The sequence below is a fragment of the Gallinula chloropus genome (assembly GCF_964237585.1).
Source record: "Gallinula chloropus genome assembly, chromosome: 29".
NCBI lineage: Eukaryota > Metazoa > Chordata > Aves > Gruiformes > Rallidae > Gallinula > Gallinula chloropus.
The window spans coordinates 3,739,995-3,755,805 of record NC_140114.1 but is presented as its reverse complement, the minus strand read 5'-3'; the positions used below and the strand labels follow the sequence as shown (position 1 = coordinate 3,755,805).

The window sequence follows — 15,811 nt, the reverse complement described above, 5'->3', positions numbered from 1 at the left end:
AGGCAAATAGCCAAAATCTTAACGCAGCTAACACTGAATAACAGCAAAAGTTCCTTGTTTCTCTTTCCTCCTGTACACCTTTAGAAGAGCTAAAATTAAAAAGTAATATATAAAAAAGCACCTGCTCGTTTCCACTATTTCCCAGTTCTGTGCATGAAAAATCAGCTGTCTGCCAGATGTCAGCCTGGTACTAACCCCAGTTAACTGCAACGTAACAAAAGAAGAGGTTCTATCTACAAAGTGCATTCAATAAAGTGCAGTTTGGAGCTAAACCTCAGCGTGCAAAGAAAAAACAACTGGTTCTATTAGCCTGAAGGCGATTTCCACTTTCTCTGAGTCAGAAAGTATTTGGTAAAAAAAACCCCAAACAACAAAAAGCCACCTGCTGCAAATCCAGACCTCTGTAGGGACAGAATAACCTCAAATCTACCTCACGTTTTACCCCCCCAAAAACTGCAGTGCAGCTGCACTAGTCCTCAGGAATTGCCTCTAGGTGTGTATTAGTGTGGTGGTTTAGCCCTGGCTGGAGGCCAGACGCTGTCCAAAGTCAGTCTATTACTTCCCTTCTTAGTTGGACAGGGGAGAAAATATATATTAAGAGGTTCAGGAGACAAAATAAGGACAGGGAGAGATCATTCTGTCAGCAATGACATGGGCAAAACAGACTCAACACAAAGTGAAGAAGAGAGAAACTACCTACTTTATTACACTACAGTACAAAGAACAGTGAAGAAACCGGCGTTGGGAGCACGACCAGATCTTAAAACAAACGCAACCAGATCTTAAAACACTTTCCCCCCACCACTCCATTCTTAGCAGACTTCACTCTAGTCATCATTTCACTCCCTTCTTCCCCCGATCGCAGCACAGGGGGGCAGGGACTGGGAGATGGGGCTTCGGTCAGTCCCTTGCAAGTTGGTTTCCTTCTCAGCCAGGGAGGATGGCATTCATTCCACACCCTCCCCCTGCTGCACCGTGGGGTCTCACCCACAGGAGATCGTCCTCCACGAACTTCTCCAGCATGAATCCTTTCCCCAGGGCTTTACCTATTCATCTGTTGCCCTGGCGTGGGTCACTGCTATGGGTGCAGTCCCAAATCACAATGTCTCTCAGTCCCAGTCCTCTGTGGGGTCACCAGCCTCCCCCAGCAAACCTGTTCGGGTTCAAATCTCTCTCTCATCTCTGTGTCCCTGTTTCTCCTCATGGCTGCAAGTGCTGGCAGGGGCTTGTAACAATGTAGGGTCACAGCATCTCCTCTATGTCTCCACCTGCTCCATCCAGCGTGGAGCCCCTCCACGGGCTGCAGGTGGGGGCTCGGCCTTTTCCATGGGTTTCTCCAGGGGCTGCAGGGGCATCTTTCTCTCCAGCACCAGGGCTGCCTCCTCCCCTGCCCTTTCCTGGCCTTGGTGTCTGTGCAGCTCGTTACATCTTCTCACTCCCGTGGCAAAATGCAGCTGCTTTTGGGTTGTTTTCTCCTCTATGTGATTCTCAGAGGCGCTCAACTGTCTCTCGGGCCACAACTTTGGCCTTGAATTGCTCGTTGTTTATAGTTTAGGCTGGCAGAAAAGTCTTATCTGCTGCTTAAAGAAACCGTCTCAGCAGCACAGCCTCACCAAACTGACACAGCTACTTTATGTCCTTGAGAGTCAGTTTTTCTGTTGCAAGGGGATAAACAATGTATCAGTGGTGGATGCCATCCCGCCCTCGAATCCTTGTTCCCAGAGATAGTGTGAGACTGTCACAAGTAAGTCCTTTGTTATGAAAAAGAAAGAAAAAGACACCGACTCTCGTGTCCTTCACAAGCCGTTAGTTCCCAGAGCTGCTTCCCATAACTACACTGCATAACTACACTACCTGTATATCGTGATCCTGTACCCTCACATCAACTGTGATTCATAACAGCTCAGTTACAGAGGTTAACATAGTTTAACTGCCTACTGGTTTGATTAACAAATTGATTATACAAGGTTTATTACAACTACCACAACTAATACACCCAGTGAACTTTGGGCCTGGCCTTGGTGTCTGCGCAGCTGGTTGCTTCTTCTCGGTCCCTTCTCTGGTGGCAAAATGCCTCTGCCTGCAGGTTGTTTTGTGTCTGAGCTCAAATGGTCGCTGCTTAGGGACAAACTGTGTGTTTTGGTTTAGTGTGGCAAGTTTCTGGCAGAGGAGGGAGGGCTGCAGGGGTGGCTTCTGCAAGCAGCAGCTAGAAGCTTGCCCTAGGCCCGACAGAGTCAACACCAGCTGACTGAGGGCCGGACCTGACGCTGATCAAGGCCCAGCACACGAGTCATATCCCGAGCCTCTGTAAATCATATTTAAGAGGGAAAACAGCACACGCAGCTGCTTTTTGCCAACAGAGAAGAGAGTGAGATGTGAGAAACTGTGCAGACACCAAGGCCAGTGAAGGACAGGGGCAGGAGGTACTCCAGGCACTGGAGAGAGAGAGATCGATCCCCTTGCAGCATGTGGAGAAGACGTGGTTCAAGTGAAATCAAAGCATGTTAAACTTTGTACACATGAAACACATTGAGTTAGGGTTTATGTCAGAGCTTTGGCACCAGAGGCATGGCTTTCCTAAGCAGGGCAACTCTGTGTGTGTGTGTCCATGGAAAGCAGGAGTGGCGGGACAGGGTGCCTTTTCTCCACGTAAAGCCTAGAATAACTGGGAAAGGGCCCTCCCCAGAAACCATTCCTGATGTCACTGGGTTACTGGGGCACGATGCCATGGTGCTGCGCACGGCTGTGCCATGGTGGAGCTCTTGGGGATGCTGGGAACCTCCTCACCTGTGGTGCTGGCACCAACACCCTGGTGTAGTGCCCAGTGAGGTCTCTGCTTGGCCACGGGCTGGCCCAGGGCCAGCAGTGCTGGCAAACAGGTTGCCCAGTGAGGATCCTGGTTTGCCCAGGGCTTGCACTGGGATGCTGTACTGGGTTGCTCATTAAGTGCACTGGGGATTGTCCAGGGAAAGGATGAAGTGACCCAGAAAAGGCATTAGGTTACATGGAATCTGCAGTGGGTTGCCCACTGAGGGCACTGGGTTCCTATCAGAGAATCTCTCCAGTCAGAGGGCCCCATAAGGCTTCATGAGTACAACTGCCTGCTCCTTACAAGACAACCAAAGACTAAACCATATCACTAAGAGCTGCCCAACAGCTGTACCTGCTTGCCCAGTGAGGGCAAGAAGTGGTGCAGGAGAGGAACTAGGATGTCACAGGAAGGTATTTTCTTGCCCAGGGGTCTCACTGGGTTGCCAGTGGAGAGCCCTGGGTTGCGCAATGGCCGCATCCTGTTGCCCTGGCAGCTGCAGGGAGTGTTCCAGGGAACAATCGGGTTGCTGAGCACCCTGCGCCCGTGGCAACGGCCCACTGCTCCTGTGTCACTGAGGGCACCGGGCCCCTGGCAGTGCTGCCACAGAGCTCGGCAGTGCAGCAGTGAGTTCAGCATCTCCACGAGCACTCCAAAACCCCAGAATGGAGCTGCTCAGCTCTACCTTGAGGACTACATACACCCACCCAAGATCAACACCCAGCAACTTTCTGCCTCCCATCAGCACGGCCTCAAGCCTTCAGAATCGCTTCCCTTCCTCCCCCTTGCCTAACAGCTTCAGCTCCCCCTGGATGCCCAGAGTGGCCAAACCCACTGTGGGTCCCTCTTCCAAAAGCTCTCAGAGGCTAACCCCCAGAGAGGCACTTCCTCCCATCTCCCACCAAACAGCCCTCTTCACCAGGTACACTCCTGGTGACTGGTACAGGTCCAACCTGACCAACTACAACAGGTCAGAGACTGTCCGGCACACTGCAGAGTGTCTGACAGCTGACAGCTCCCGCTTGATGCAAGATAAATACCAGCAGACACGGAAAACCCAGGGAGAAACCACCAAAACACTGGGACAGCGTGTCAATGACATCATATTTTGGAAGTCAGAGCTGCGCCACGAGCAGGAGATGATGATTGAGGAGACCAACGCTCTGGCAGACATGAAGGGCCGGCTGGAGAGAGCCTTGGCCAACACGGAGGCCCCTCTCCAGGTAAGCGTTCTGTCCAGGGGGCTGCAAGCTGTAGCCTGCTGCCGACACATCTGCAGCTGTTCAAATGTCTCAGTAAGCTTCATTGCAGCTCTGGAACAGCTGAGTTACAAAAGTTGGTAACAAAGAAATGCCTTGATACCTGCTGCATCCCCTGTCAGCACACGCTGAGCACATCAGAGCAGCACTTGGTGAAGCCAATGTTTTCAGAAGCGCTCTACCCAAAGCCCCGGCTCAGAAGACAAAAGCCCAGGTCTTCCTATGAGGCCCTGGCGAGGTCAGCGTCAAGCCTGACCCTGAGCTGGGCTGGCACCAGGGCCACATGTGCTCCCTCATGGTGCTGCAATGCTGCCATGGCAGCTCAGCAACTCGCTGCTGATGCCCTGGGCCCTTTTCTCCCCTGCTGTCACCTCTGTGCCCACCTTTCTTCCTTTAATTGATGTGGGGACCTTCCCTATCTGGAAGCCTGTCCCTGCAGCCAGCAGTGACGGTGTGTCCCCAACAGGTCACCCAGGAGTGTCTGCTTCATCGGGAGAAGCGGATGGGCATCGACCTGGTCTGTGATGATGTGGAGAAACAGCTCTTTGTGGTAAGTCTGGCAACGCAGATCAGGCATTCCAGGGACTTGTACCTAAGCTGCCCTAAGAGGCTTTTGCAGCCCTGTTCCCTCACTGGCTCCTGGTGAGGCGGGATGGTCACATCCAGAGAGGAGTTGTCAATGGCTGGATGTCCAGAGGGAGATATGTGACAAGTGGTGTCCCCCAGGCGTCTGTACTGGGACCGGCATTAATTAGTATCTTCATCAATGCCATTGACAACAAGGCCACAGCAGGACTGCTGCTCTGTTTGCTTAGGCAATGTCTTTAACAGCAATCCTAAAACCATGCCCCCTTCTGCCTGCCTTTGTATAGCCTGCTGTAAGCTCTTGCAAGCAGGGCAAGAGCTGGCAGGGGAGATGGGATCCTAACACAGGGAACGGCGAAATACAGTCGCTGCAAAGGCGTCGTGGAACAGGGAAGGGAATTGTAGCCCTGGGAGTGTGAAGCCACCACTCCCTTGGAACAGTTTTTCTTATCAGTCGGGCTTTAAACTATGAAAAGATGAAAAGGTATTTTGGGAAAACGATCCGAGCTGCCACATCCATAACGGCTGTTTGGCTTTTCAGTATTTGGAACCCATTCTGGGTGTCCTTTTCAGCTGGCTCCTGCAGGCAGGAGGGCTGGAAAATGACTGGGTTTGAGTACGAACCACCTGGGGCATCAGAAATGGGAGAGATGTGTGCTGAAGGGAGCTGAAAGCAAGAGATGCCTTCCTTTGGTGGAGCTGAATGTTGTGAGAAATGGTGGGGACTAGCACCAAAGTCAAGGCTACCTGCTCTTGTCCCACATGGATCCGGTTTCTCCTGGGGAGGAAAGCATTTTGGAAACCAACAGGGCAAATGCTGATGGGGAATGGGGATGAGGGTGCGCAGGGCAATTGAGCCCAGATGCTGATGGGCTGGTGTTTTGCCTCTGCCCAGGAACTGGACATCATCAGGTCATGCCAAGAGAGGATGCGACGGCACCTGGAGCAGGCAGAAGCCCAGACGGCGTAAGGAGGAGCTCCTTATCCCCTGCTGTGGGGCTGTTATGAGCTGCCCAAGGGGTGCTGCAGGGAAGCAGCGTGGGGAGGAAAGCGTTGCACCCCTCCATCCCCTGTGACGGTGGCTGTTTGTGTGTTGAAGGTCCAACAGGCTGGCCCAGCACGATGTGGAGAGAGACCTGGCCAACAAGCAGGCAGCTCACCGCATCGACGAGCAGTGCCACCAGCTGAGGAACAGCTCTACCGGCATCAGCTACTTCCGAGGGGTCGAGCGCGTGGATGCCACGTGAGTGCCCGCCGGGCTTCCCGTCCCCAGCATGCGCGGTGCCTGTCCCTGGCAGGGAGCTGCTCTTCCCCAGCTCGCTGTAAGCACGTGTGTCTCTGCATGGCACGTCCATCCCGCTGGGAGACCCTCGCCTCAGAGGGGACCTTTGGCTCCGCTCCCCATAAAGGGAGAGCAACTCCTGGCTTGGAGCAGGATGCCGAACATTGGGCGGGCAAAACCGACTCCCACCCAGGTCAGCATTCTGTCAGGGCTCAGAGATCAGCCTGGAAACGAATGCAGCCCAGCACCTCTGCACAGCTCATGCAAACACACATTTGATATCTGTTTCCAAGATGTCTCAGTGCTTGCCTGAGTGCTTGTCATTGATGTCGAGTCTGGGGGGTTCACCCCTGCATGCAGAGGGCCTGGCAGGGAGCCAAAATGACACAGAAGGTAAAGAGATCATGGTCCTAGGATAGAGTTCAGCTGCTTTTTTGGGCCAGGAATTCAGCTTGGGCGTGGCAGTAAAGGAACGGTGACCTGAACCAGCCCTTGCAGAGAGATGCCCAGAGTGGCAAAGGGCTGAGGAGTAAATCCGCTCATGCAGGCGCATGTGGTTTGTGGAGGGGCAGAGATTGATTCCATTTTTCTGATGTTTGAATAATTATCTGTAGTAGAGCTTGGACATATTTAGCCAGGCAAATGAATTGTGAAGGATTGATGCCAAAATTCAGAGAGGGGTAAAATGTGTGGCAGATCAGCATGTTTGAAGTGGACCTTCTGTGGTCTCTGAAGTCTTTTGCTGACCTTGTTCTGGGCTGCTGCACAGGCGTGAACTTCCTCATGAATACAGACAGGGAATTGACTATTATCTAGTGCTCATTTGGTTTAGTATCAAGCTGAGGTCTGATGAAAATCTCTGTTTTCCTGGGGGAATTTGGTTTGTCCGAGCTTTTGTAAGTGTCCCAGTTTTCTCTATGACTATGTCATGGTTTGATAAGCATATCAATCCAGTGGTGTCCAGATGTCTGCCTTCCCCACGGCCAAATGATTTACCCTACTTTCAGTCCCTGCTGCTCCCTGGCAGGGTCTGTGCCCTCAGCAGCACGGGCTTAGCAGGGACCTCTCCTTTCCTCTCCCCTGTCTGCCAGGATCTCAGTGCCGGAGTCATGGGCCAAGTTCACAGACAAGAACATCCTGCGCTCCCAGAGCGAACGGGCAGCCTCTGCCCAGCTGCGGGACAGCATTGAGAACCTGCTGGTGGGGACAGACAATGAGATGCGACAGCAGTTCCACTGCGTGAACTGCGCCTTCACCCACCGCATCGCAGAGATGGCTGATGCCAAGAGGAAGATTCAGGCCCAGCTGAGCAAGGTAGCCTGAAGCTCTCCCTTTGGCTGGGACACTGCTCGGAAACCTCTGCTGTGACAGCAAGGGCAGAGAGAGGCTTTTCCCTCAAGAGACACAGCTGATGGATCTGTGCCTCTGTTTGTGGCCGAGCGACAGGAGTCTGAGCCCATGTATCCAACTGGGGGTTTATTGCAGACAGAGGGAAAGGGAAATGATGTGGTCACTTGAGAATATAGTTTTTAACTGATGCACACGTGTCTCTCTCCTGGCAGACACTGCAGGAAATCTTCCACCTGGAGAGGAGCATCGAAGCCATTCAAAAAGCCATTCGGGACAAAGGGTTTCCCTTGAAAGTGGCTCAGACCCGGCTGGACAAACGCATCCGCAGACCAAAGATGGAGCTGTGCCGGGACCCTGCCCAGCTCCGGTAAGTGCCCAGAGTGCCCAGCAGCAGCCTGTGAGGCAACCCTGAACCTCACACCTCCTGGAAGCCTGACATGGGCATGAGGCTATGTGAAGGCGCTCAAAGACAGTCGACTCCCAACCCCTGGGCCTGTTCATCCCTCTGAGGGGACTGTTAACAGGGTGTTTTGTTGTTTTCCAGCCTTGTCAACGAGGTCTGTGAACTTGATGAGACAATCCAGAGCCTTCAGCAGCGGCTGAGAGACAGCGAGGACGTGCTGCAAAGGCTGGTTCATAACAAGTCTGTCTTGGAGCACGACCTGGTGGTGAAATCCAACTCCCTCTTCATTGACCAGGAGAAGTGCCTGGCGATGCGCAAGACCTGTCCCAGCACAGTGCGGCTGCTGGGTTATGTTCAGGCTGGGCTCAGCTGCGCTCACAGCAACTGAGATATTCCCAGTTTGGTTCAAATGCCTTCCCAGTTTTCTGAAGATGGTTTGACAATAAATGATTAGACTTTGTGTGTTACACAGTCTACTAGGAGTATATGTTTTCCCCTTTATTTTTTCCCTTTCCACTGCTCTTTCCCAGTGGGCCAGAAAGGAGCTGAAAATACCCCATCAGTGACTAAGAGTAAATGCAGCCACAGGTGTTGATCCCTACCCTTTCAGGCTGCGATTTTAGGAGTAAGTCTGATGTGGAAAAAGCACCAAGGGAAGTCAAGCTAGTTGTGAGAGTACTTAGCTGTTGCCATCCCTAATAGATTTTAATGCTGCAGCAGAAGAAACACAGAATCACAGAATCACAAGGTTGGAAGAGACCTTTGAAGATCATCAAGTCCAACCATTCCCATCCTATGCTAAACCAGATCCCTAAGTACCTCATCCACCCTTTTTTTGAACACATCCAGGGATGGTGACTCAACCCCCTCCCTGGGCAGCATGTTCCAATATCCAATCTGACCCTGCCCTGGCACAGCTTCATGCCATTGCCCCTTGTTCTATGTTCTGTCACCTGGCTGAAGGGACCATCGCCCACCTCTCTACAACCTCCCTTCAGGTAGTTGTAGGTGGTGATAAGGTCTCCCCTCAGCCTCCTCTTCTCCAATCTAAACATCCCCAGCTCCCTCAGCCGTTCCTCATATGATTTGCCCTCCAGCCCCTTCCCCAGCCTGGTTGCCCTTCTCTGCACTTGCTCAAGGACCTCAGTGTCCTTTTTATGGTGTGGAGCCCAGAACTGCCCCCAGCACTCAAGGTGTGGCCTCACCAATGCCGAGCACAGGGGCACAATCACCTCCCCAGACCTACTGGCCACACTGTTTTTGATACAAGCTAAGATGCCATTGGCCTTCTTGGCTGCCTGGGCACACTGCTGGCTCATATTCAGCCTGGTGTCAGCCAACACCCCCAGGTCCCTCTCTGCCTGACAGCTCTCCAGCCAACCTCGCCCCAGCCTGTAGCGCTGCATGGGGTTGTTCTGTCCCATGTGCAGCACTCTACACTTGGCCTTGTTAAACTTCATCCCACTGGCCTCAGCCCATTGGTCCAGTCTGTTCAGATGCCTCTGAAGAGCCTCCCTACCCTCAGGCAGATCAACACTTCCTCCCAGCTTAGTGTCATCTGCTAACTCACTGAGGGAGCATTCAATCCCTTCATCCAGGTCATTGATAAATATGTTGAACAAGACTGGACCCAGGACTGAGCCCTGGGGGACACCACTCGTGACCGGCCTCCAGCTGGATTTGGTTCCATTCACCCTTTGGGCCCGGCCATCCAGCCAGTTTTTAACCCAGCTGAGGGTCCACCTGTCCAGGCCAGTGGCAGCCAGTTTCTCAGTCAGAATGCTGTGAGAAACCCTGTCAAAGGCTTTACTGAAGTCCAGGCAGACACATCCACAGCCTTCCCCTTGTCCATTCAGCGGATCACCTTGTCATAGAAGGTGATCAGTTTGACAGGATCTAACTTTTGTAACCCCATGTTGACTGGGCCTGATCCCCTGGCCATCATGCATGTGCTGCATGACAGCTCCCAGGATGACCCTCTTCATGATCTTCCCTGGGACTGAGGTCAGACTGACAGGCCTGTAGATCCCTGGATCCTCCCCTCGACCCTTCTTGTCTATGGGTGTCACATCTGACAGCCTCCAGTTGAGTAGAACTTCCCCAGTCTGTGGGATTGCTGTTAGATGATGGAAAGGGGTTTGGCAAACACAGCTGCCAGCTCTTCTGCCAGATCTTCTATTCCTGGTCTTATTTTGGCTGGAATGGAATTAATTTTTATATTGGTGTCACTATAATTCTGTGGTTTGGATTTATAAGCAAAAAAACTCAATATTAATGTGCCAGTTCCTTGCTGAGCAGGGCTTACACAGCATCAAGGCCTTTTTTCTAATTCTGATCGAGAAATGAATCAACTCAGAGTGCACAAGTACATGGAAGGGGACAGAACATGCCCAGCTGACCATAACTGACCAGCGAGATCATCCATACTGTACGACTGCAGGAGTGAGCCCAACGTTGTGTTTCACTTGTTGTCTACAAAGGTGGCCTGGTTTCTTTCTAGCAGCGGGTGGAATGCTGTGTTTGGGAGCTCAGGTGACAACAGCGCTGATAACACTGGGATGGTTTCGTTGTGTGCAACAAGTCAAGGACTTTTCATCTTTTCACGCCGGCCTGCTAATGAGAAGGTGGGGAGCACCCAGGGAGCTGGGAAGGAACACAGCCAGGACAGGTGACCCAACATGGTCAAAGTGGGTCTTCCATGTCAATTACTGTGACATTATGCTTCCCCTGTTGCCCCCCTGTTTTCCTGACTTTTCCTGACTTTTCCTGTTTACATGGAGCTGCTTCCTCCGACCAGCCCCTGCTTTTGTGCTGAGCATGACAGAATGGGTATGGAATACCCCCTTTGGCCACTTCGGGTCACCTGTCCTGGCTGCATCCCCTCCTTTCCCATTAGTAGGGAAATGTGAACAACTGAAAAGTCCTTGATTACTTGGCAACAACTGGAAACATCAGGGTGCTCTCAGCACCTCTCTCATCCTAATTCCTAAACACAGCATTCTATCCACTATAAGAAAAGAAATTAACTCCATCCTAGCTGAAACCAGGACACTTAGGTATGCAATGGATCAAACCTGCGCTAATAAGGTTTAATTTAATGAAGAATAAATGTTTAAAGGTGAAAAGAAACACAAAGCCATCCGGGTCCCCCACTTAGGCTGCAGAACGAGCCCTGAGAGGTCTGAGGATGGAGTACTTCAAGCATGTGGAGAGTAGCCTCTTGGATTTAGTAGATGCTTGTGAGGTCACTGGAAACTGAGTATCTCAACAATGTGTCCTTGGCCAATAGTGGAATACGTGCTTGTGAGGTCATACTGACAGATCTGGAGCAGGATGTGGACAGTGGAGGTTGTTGTGAGGTCACTGATTCCAGAACAGCTGACAGGACAAGAGAAGGCAGATGGTCTGTGTTGTGATGTCAGTGGTTCCCAAGTAGCTGATAGCTCAGACAAAGCCCAAAACTGCTGTAGAGAGTATCATTACTTCCTGAATAGTTGATAGGCTGGGAAAAGACCAATAGGCTGTGTGGGTTCTGAGGAAATATCTCGAGCCTGAGTCTAGGACCAGGCTTATGGACAGTACAGGTCCTTCTGAGGCTACTGGTGGCTGGATGTATGATTGGCCAGGAACTGACAGATATCTTGTGAATGTCCTTGTGATGTCAGTGGTGCCAAAATAGCTGACAAGCCAGGAATGGGGACATGTCAGTGGTAGATGCTGTGGTATCACCTTTGCCTGAGTGGTGGACAGGCCAGGAGTGTGCACCTTACTTGTGCATGACATTGTGGTTTCATTGGTGCTGGATTAGCTTTGATGCTGAGAGAGGCATATGGCTTGTGTGGGTGTGGTGGTTTAGCCCTGGCTGGAGGCCAGACACCCACCAAAGTCGGTCTAACCCTCCCCTTTTTATTTGGACAGGGGAGAAAATAGATATCAAGAGGCTTAGGAGTCAAGATAAGGACAGGGAGAGATCATCCTGTAATGAACAACATGGGCAAAACAGACTCAACAGAGTGAAGGACAGAAAACTCTCTGGTTTCTTACACTGCACTGCACACCCAGTGACACCAGAGTTGGATAATGAGAAGCGTGACCAGATCTTAAAACAACGGGACCAGATCTTAAAGCACCTTCCCCCCACCCCTCCCTTCTTGCAGACTTCAGTGTAGTCAGGATTTTGCTCCCTTCTTCCCCCCCATTGTGGCACGGGAGGGGCAGGGACTGGGAGATGGGGGCTTCCGTCAGTCCCTTGCAAGTTGGTTTCCTTCTTGGCCGGGGGGGTCATTCATTCCTCACACCCTCCCTCTGCTGCACCGTGGGGTCCCACCCAGGGCAGACAGTCCTCCACGACCTTCTCCAAGGTGAGTCCTTTCCCACAGGACTTCAGCTCTTCCCCAGCTGCCTCACCGTGGGTCACTGCTATGGGTGCAGTCATCAGTCACAGTGTCTCTCAGTCCCAGCCCTCCACGGGGTCACCAGCCTCCCCCCAGCAAAACTGCTCTGGCACAAATCTCTCCCTTGCTCATCTCTGTGTCTCTGTCTCTCTCCACGGGCTGCCAGTGCTGGCAGGGGCTGGCTCCAACGTGGGTCACAGCATCTCCTGTCTGTCTCCACCTGCTCCATCCAGCGTGGGGCCTCTCCACGGGCTGCAGGTGGGGTCTGGGCTTTTTCCATGGGCTGCGGTGGGACACCCGCTCCACCATGGGTTTCTCCCCAGGGTGCAGGGGCATCTTTCGCTCTGGCACATTGGGCGCATCCTCCCCCCTCTTCCCGGCCTTGGTGTCTGCACAGCTCCTTACATCTTCTCACTCCCTTCTCTGGTGGAAAAAGGCAGCTGCTTTGTTTATGTTTTCCTAAATGTGATTCCCAGAGGCGCTGAGACCATCACTGATGGGCTCGTCCTTGGTCAGCAGTTACTCTGCCCTTGAATCAACCAATGTTTGCTCTGCAGGGCCTGCAGAGAACTTCTAGCTGCTTCTTGCAGGAGCCATCTCTGCAGCCCCCATCCTCTCCCAGCACCCAGCTACGCCAGACTGCAACAATAACTGACCTTTCTATGTATCTGAATAAAACTGTACTGGGAGAGAATCTCCTCTGAAAGCTGACCCCCTTCACACGCTGCTTGGCCGTAGCAGGCAGCTGAGGAGAGAGATTTCATGGTTATTAAACTGTGTCATGTTTAACTGCTGTTTGTTGTCAGAGAAATCTGTCTGTGCCTGTCAGCACAGATGATGCCGGGAAAAGTGTTGGGAGTCCCAGGAGGCCAGTGAGGGAACTGCTGGGCTTGGGGAAGAGCAAGGCTCTCCGTGCAGGGTTGGATCTCAAGAGACTGCTTTTCCTGCCTGTCCAGATCTCCTTAGGAGACCCATATCCATCAGAGGATGCTGCTGTCACTTCTTCTATCAACTGAGCCATGACAGAAAATACCTGTGACTGGAAAAAGGTCCTCCATGGGAAATTCCTTTGAAACCTGTATCAGTAAGGACCCAACTAAAATCCAAGTAGTTGTAGGAGTTTTGGGCTCTTTAATGAAAGTGACTTGAAGAGCCATGCTTGTAAGGGATTTCTGGATGTTAACGAGCCCCATGGTGTCTTTTCTTCTGAATCCCCAGACCTCAGATACCAAGAAACAGTGAAGAAAACTCTCAAGAAGTCAAAGTCAGGAGTAATGCCCAAAGTACCTTGAAGCACTAACAGGCCCCACTGGGAGCCATTCCTGACAAAGCCTCCCCATGGGCTCGTTAGAGCAGACAACTGGAGGCCATGAGGACAAACACAGGCACAGTGCAGGCAGCTCTGATGCTGAGGACACCCTGGCTTGGTCTGATGAAGCAGCAATGCCAATGCTGACCCCCAGCCCCTGGGCAGGGATATCCTGAGAATGTCAGAGATGAGATCATGGAACAATCCCCATGAGGTCTAAGACACCAGGAGGGAGCCTAGAAAAACTGGTCTTCTCTTGATGACCCGGGCCAGGCTCCTGGGATGGAGGGAGCTCATGGCAACCCGGCAGCACTGCAGAGAGACAGCTGTGCCCAGGAGCAGCTCCTCTGCCAAGCACACAGGGCTGGGGACACTGCCTGTAGGCACCGAGGGGAGACCTGTGAGGCTGAGAGAGCTGATAGATGCTGAGAGCTCACTGGAGGAGAAATCTGCACAGCCTCTGCCTGGTATGTCTGTGGGTGCAGGGCAATGCAGGTTCTGTTCCTGGAGGGATCTCCTAAAGCTGGGACATGGGGCAGTGTGTGGGGTCTGTCAGGAGGACAGGTTCTACATAGAAGGTGCTGCCTGGAAGGGATGCCCTTCTGCCCCATCAGAGGGACAGGGCAGGACAGCTGTCTTCTCCTGGGCATGGCTGCAGTTACACTGTGGAAAGAAGCAGTGGATGTAAAGTCTGACTCATGGAAATATGGTGCAGGGTCCTTGTCCCAGAGAGAAGAAACCTCCGAGTGCCTGTCCTTCTAGCCTTCTGGGGAATGTTTCTTGCTGTTTCCCCTCCTGTTCTTGCTGCCTTTCTCCCACCGTTTACTGGGGCTCTGGGCAAATCCATTGGTGGGGTTGGCACTGAGCTAACCCTCACTTCAGAACCCCCATCTTTAGGACTGAGGACTTCACAGGGGCTCCAGCTGGGGTGCAGGCTGCCTCCCACAATGGCACCGCTCTCCCAGGGACTCTTGTGCCCCAGAGAGGAGCCCCATGCAGAAGACAATGCCACTCATTGCCTCTATGTGGGCTGGTGTAATTAGCCCTGTGTGTCCCTAGATGGAATTGGGGATGTGAGATCCTCCTTGGGTAGGATGAGACCACAGAAGGGCTTTGGAGCTCTGCCCTGGGAGACTGGATTCCTCAGCTCTCTGTGGGGTCCATTTTCTTCTACAGGGAACAGCAGGGTTTTATCAGAGAGTGTCCAGCACAGGGATGCTGAGAGCAGGGCTGATGGACAGAGCAGCTCTCCCCACTCTGCACTCAGGGGAAGGATTCACTAGAACTGCAGCAGGAAAGCCAGGGAGAGCCCACCTCTCTTAGCAGTGAGCACAGAGCACACATCTCTAAAAGGGACCTGCCAAAACTCTTCCTGAATACAGAGTCAATCTCAGTGTATTCCCTAAGAATTGGAACAGTTTTTCCTCAAAGTCACGTTCCCTAAATTCTCACTGCCTTTTCATCCTCTGACAGGACTCCACACTTGACAGCAGCAGATGCCCAACAGCAGCTCCATCAGCCAGTTCCTCCTCCTGCCCTTTGCAGACACACGGGAGCTGCAGCTCCTGCACTTCTGCCTCTTCCTGGGCATCTACCTGGCTGCTCTCCTGGGCAATGGCCTCATCATCATCACCATAGCCTGTGACCACCACCTCCACACCCCCATGTACTTTTTCCTCCTCAACCTCGCTGTTACTGACCTTGGCTTCATCTCTACCACAATCCCAAAATCTTTGACCAATTTCCTTTGGGGCACCAGGGCCATTTCCTACAAAGGATGTGGGGCTCAAATATTTTTCTTTGTATTTTTCATCGTCACAGAGCTCTGTCTTCTCACTGTCATGGCCTATGACCGCTACGTTGCCATCTGCCACCCCCTGCACTACAGGACCCTCCTGTGCAGCAGAGCTTGTGTCCACATGGCAGCAGCTGCCTGGGGCAGTGGGTTTCTCAAAGCTGTGCTACACACAGACATTACATTTTCCCTTCCCCTCTGCCATGGCAATGCTGTTGACCAGTTCTTCTGTGAAATCCCCCAGATCCTCAAGCTCTCCTGCTCAGATGCCTACCTCAGGGAGATTGCAGTCATTGTTGTCGGTATCTGTTTAGATTTCGGGTGTTTTGTGTTCATTGTGGTGTCCTATGTGCAGATCTTCAGGGCTGTGCTGAGGATCCCCTCGCAGCAGGGACGGCACAAAGCCTTTTCCACCTGCCTCCCTCACCTGGCTGTGGTCTCCCTTTTTATTAGCACTGGCGTGTTTGCCTACCTGAAGCCTCCCTCCATCTCCTCCCTATTTCTGGACCTGGTATTTTCATTTCTTTACTCGGTGCTTCCACCGGCAGTGAACCCCCTCATCTACAGCATGAGGAACCAGGACCTTAAGGATGCCATGTGGAAACTGATGACAGGATGTTTCTAA

The 15,811-nt window shown here is 52.4% G+C and overlaps 2 protein-coding genes across 2 annotated transcripts; both read left to right on the top strand.

Annotated features, from left to right (window-relative positions):
• Positions 1 to 3,474: 3,474 nt before the first annotated feature.
• Positions 3,475 to 8,076, top strand: LOC311202164 (tektin-3-like; the record flags this gene model as incomplete). The annotated part of the gene is made up of 7 exons (XM_084276706.1): positions 3,475 to 4,032; positions 4,535 to 4,618; positions 5,549 to 5,619; positions 5,753 to 5,896; positions 7,027 to 7,249; positions 7,498 to 7,652; positions 7,830 to 8,076. 7 exons carry the CDS (start codon positions 3,475 to 3,477, stop codon positions 8,074 to 8,076), a joined length of 1,482 nt encoding a protein of 493 aa, XP_084132832.1.
• Positions 8,077 to 14,887: 6,811 nt separating this feature from the next.
• LOC311202163 (olfactory receptor 14A16-like) lies at positions 14,888 to 15,811 on the top strand (the record flags this gene model as incomplete). Its single annotated transcript, XM_084276705.1, has 1 exon — positions 14,888 to 15,811. One exon carries the CDS (start codon positions 14,888 to 14,890, stop codon positions 15,809 to 15,811), a length of 924 nt encoding a protein of 307 aa, XP_084132831.1.